The sequence below is a fragment of the Bison bison genome, unplaced genomic scaffold, assembly GCF_000754665.1.
Source record: "Bison bison bison isolate TAMUID 2011002044 unplaced genomic scaffold, Bison_UMD1.0 scf7180017864327, whole genome shotgun sequence".
Classification (NCBI taxonomy): domain Eukaryota; kingdom Metazoa; phylum Chordata; class Mammalia; order Artiodactyla; family Bovidae; genus Bison; species Bison bison.
The window spans coordinates 5557861-5561690 of NW_011494899.1; the positions used below are offsets into that span (position 1 = coordinate 5557861).

At 40.4% G+C, this 3830-nt stretch overlaps 1 protein-coding gene across 1 annotated transcript in view; it reads left to right on the forward strand.

Moving 5' to 3' along the window:
• NT5DC3 (5'-nucleotidase domain containing 3) overlaps positions 1-3830 on the forward strand; it is a 69635-nt gene that overhangs the window by 24979 nt on the left and 40826 nt on the right. Inside the window, exon 2 of the mRNA XM_010853463.1 lies at positions 1361-1545. Coding sequence (XP_010851765.1) covers positions 1361-1545 — 185 coding nt within the window. The remainder of the gene's footprint in view (positions 1-1360; positions 1546-3830) is intronic.

The following is a 3830-nucleotide window of genomic DNA, read 5'->3' on the forward strand; positions in this document are numbered from 1 at the left end:
GCTCACTTGTGAGGAATCCTCCTGTCAATGCAGGAGACACAAGTTCAATCTCTGGGTTGGGAAGATCCCCTGGAGAAGGAAGTGGCAACCCACTCCAGTATTCTTGCCTGGAAAATCCCATGGACAAAGAAGCCTGCAGTATAGTCCAGGAGGTTGCAAAAAGTCAGACATGACTAAGCGACTGAGTACACACCCACCCGCACCTTCCTTACTCACAGTGGTGAAATGATTCCTGCGATGGTAAAATAGCAAAATGTTTCAAGATGTTGGAAAATAAAATCACTGACCTCCCATCTTGCATCTTAGATTTTTAAAAGGGTGTGGTGAACTCATGAAAGTTGTATAGCAAGATGAGTTTTTGAAAAACCTGCAAGAAAGAATACAAGTCATAAAATAGCAATCCTTACAAATAGAAGTGCTTAAAACAGGAACTCGAAACTAACATTGAATCCAGGGGACCCTGATGGTATCCTGGGGTTAATTACATTTCTAATAATCTATCTGGAGGAAATCACCAGAAAGGCAAAGGTGAACATCTGAAGGTACTTATTACTGTGGGTTTGTTTTTTTTTTGCTTTTGTTTCTTAAATAGGAAAAGTCATAAATGTGTATGAGTAAAAGGCTGATTTGGAGCAATATACCAGTCGTATATGATGGTTTAAAGTTATATTCTCAGAAACTCTGCATGATAGAACACATTATGATAGAATATTAGAGTGGAGTACAAAGATGTGTGTACAGTGTGAGGTCACCTATGTACACTGTATACATAGAACAATATCAGTAGCAAATACATACAATGTTTTTTCTGGATGATATATGATGGGTGATACTTAATTATCTACATGGTTCTCTATCTTCTAAAATCTGTAACTGGCATATATTCTTTTATAAACAAAAACAAATCTTTTTGTGATGTCGAAGCAAATTATTTTTTATAACAGTCTTATTAGGATGTCATGTACCTACCATACAATTCACTCACTCAGTTTCCCATTCAGTGGGTTTTAGTGTCATCAAAGCCACTGTTCAGCCATCACCACAATCAACTTTAAAACATTTTCATCACCCCCCAAAGAAACTCTATGCCCATTAGCATTCACTCTGTTTCTCTCCATCCTGCCAGTTCTAGGCAACCACTCAATCTAGTTTCTGTCTCAAGGGGTTTGCCTGTTCTAGACATTTCATTTAAATCGAGTCCTACAGTGTGCAACTCTTTGTGACTGGCTTCTTTCACTTAGCATCATGTTTTCAAGGTAAAGCTAATTACTCTTGTGCTGTAATTTACTCATTTTGTTTACGTCATGCTAACTTTTATTTATCATAGGGTGTAACGTCTTTTCTCCCCCTTTACTTCTAGAACTGGTTCCTTCGATTATGAACAACTTGTTAAATCCAGATGCCATCTTCTCAAACAATGAGATGAGCCTGTCAGACATTGAAATCTATGGCTTTGATTATGACTACACCTTGGTGTTTTATTCAAAACACCTCCACACACTGATATTTAATGCTGCTCGGGACCTTCTCATCAACGAACACCGGGTAAGAGCACAGGGACTTCCAGTCTCCCCGCCTGCCCCCCATGGGGATTTGAGCTGACCTCGCCTCATGCCCGGCACAGTAGATGTTACTTAGTAAATTGTTGCTGAATGTATGAGTAGATGTGGTTCCATTCCAAATGACTATCTGGAAAATAGTTTTTTTAAAAAAATACTTTTTTGAGTTATGATTGACATGTAAAAAGCTATATATATTTACACATATATACACATACATATGTGTATACACACATATATATATAAAGCTCATTGAGTTTTGGGATAAGTGTATAAATCACCATCAAGGTCATAAACTATCCATCACTTACCTAAGTTTCCTCCTGCTCCCTTTATTGTTATTGTTGGGTGTATGCATGTGTGTGTGGTGCAGTGCTTAGCTAAGATACACCCATTTAGCAAATTTCAAGTATAGAATACAATATTGTTAGCTCTAGGTACTATGCTGTATAATAGATCTCCAGAACTTATTTATCTTGCCTAACTGAAACTTTGTACCTGGAAGGTAGTTGTATGTTTAAAAAAATCTTTAGATGTCTCTGATAGAAGACTGCACCACGTTACTCATTAGTGGAGATTCAGCCCTGGTCATTTGCACTATGCTGTCTCACAGAGCAAGTGACACAGGTCCTCCCAAAGTCTGATGAAGGGGCAGCCTGTTAATTTCTGGTTAGAAGGAATTCTTCAAATCATGGGCAGTGTTCTGCCCTCATCACTGAACTGAATTGCATTCTTAGATAAGGAATATTTGAATGTCTTCTGATGCTTAGTATTGCTGAGAGCTTATAATAAAGAAGGAAGAAAGAAACACTCTAAACTGAACGTGGTTTTCTCTAGTCTAGTTGGAATACATTTCAGGAACCAGGATGAGAAGCATCTTCAGAGGTCGTCTGGACCAGGGCCCTTTGAAAACGCCCCACAGCATTCCAAGAGAGGTGACTGGAGGGCATCCCTCCCAGAGGTGTTCTGAACTTGGGGAGTTCTTCCACTGATACCTGCTTTTTCCTTCATTTGTCCCTTCACACATTCCTTCATCCTTTACTCAGTGTCTCTTCTGTGCTGAGCTCTCATGGAGCAGGCAGGGTGAAGGTGAGTAGGACACAGGTGCTGCCCTTGGAGAACCAGCAGTCTATTGGAGGTGTCTGTCCTGTGGGCAGGTAAATTATGAAGCCTCCATCTGGTGGTTTTCCCTACTTTCTTCAATTTAAGTCTGAATTTGGTAGTAAGGAGTTCATGATCTGAGCCACAGTCAGCTCCTGGTCTTGTTTTTGTTGACTGTATGAGCTTCTCCATCTTTGGCTGCAAAGAATATAATCAGTCTGATTTCGGTGTTGACCATCTGGTGATGTCCATGTGTAGAGTCTTCTCTTGTGTTGTTAGAAGAGGGTGTTTGCTATGACCAGTGCATTTTCTTGGCAAAACTCTATTAGTCTTTGCCCTGCTTCATTCCGTATTCCAAGGCCAAATTTGCCTGTTACTCCAGGTGTTTCTTGACTTCCTACTTTTGCATTCCAGTCCCCTATAATGAAAAGGATATCTTTTGGGTGTTCTAAAAGGTCTTGTAGGTCTTCATAGAACAGTTCAACTTCAGCTTCTTCAGCGTTACTGGTTGGGGCATAGACTTGGATTACTGTGATATTGAATGGTTTGCCTTGGAAACGAACAGAAGTCATTCTGTCGTTTTTGAGATTGCATCCAAGTACTGAATTATGGACTCTCTTGTTGACCATGATGGCTACTCCATTTCTTCTGAGGGATTCCTGCCCGCAGTAGTAGATATAATGGTCATCTGAGTTAAATTCACCCATTCCAGTCCATTTTAGTTTGCTGATTCCTAGAATGTCGACATTCACTCTTGCCATCTCCTGTTTGACCACTTCCAATTTGCCTTGATTCATGGACCTGACATTCCAGGTTCCTATGCAGTATTGCTCTTTACAGCATCGGACCTTGCTTCTATCACCAGTCACATCCACAGCTGGGTATTGTTTTTGCTTTGGCTCCATCCCTTCATTCTTTCTGGAGTTATTTCTCCACTGATCTCCAGTAGCATATTGGGCACCTACTGACCTGCCTCTTGAGAAATCTGTATGCAGGTCAGGAAGCAACAGTTAGAACTGGACGTGGAATAACAGACTGGTTCCAAATAGGAAAAGGAGTACGTCAAGGCTGTATATTGTCACCCTGCTTATTTAACTTATATGCAGAGTACATCATGAGAAACGCTGGACTGGAAGAAACACAAGCTGGAATCAAGATTGCCGGGAGAAA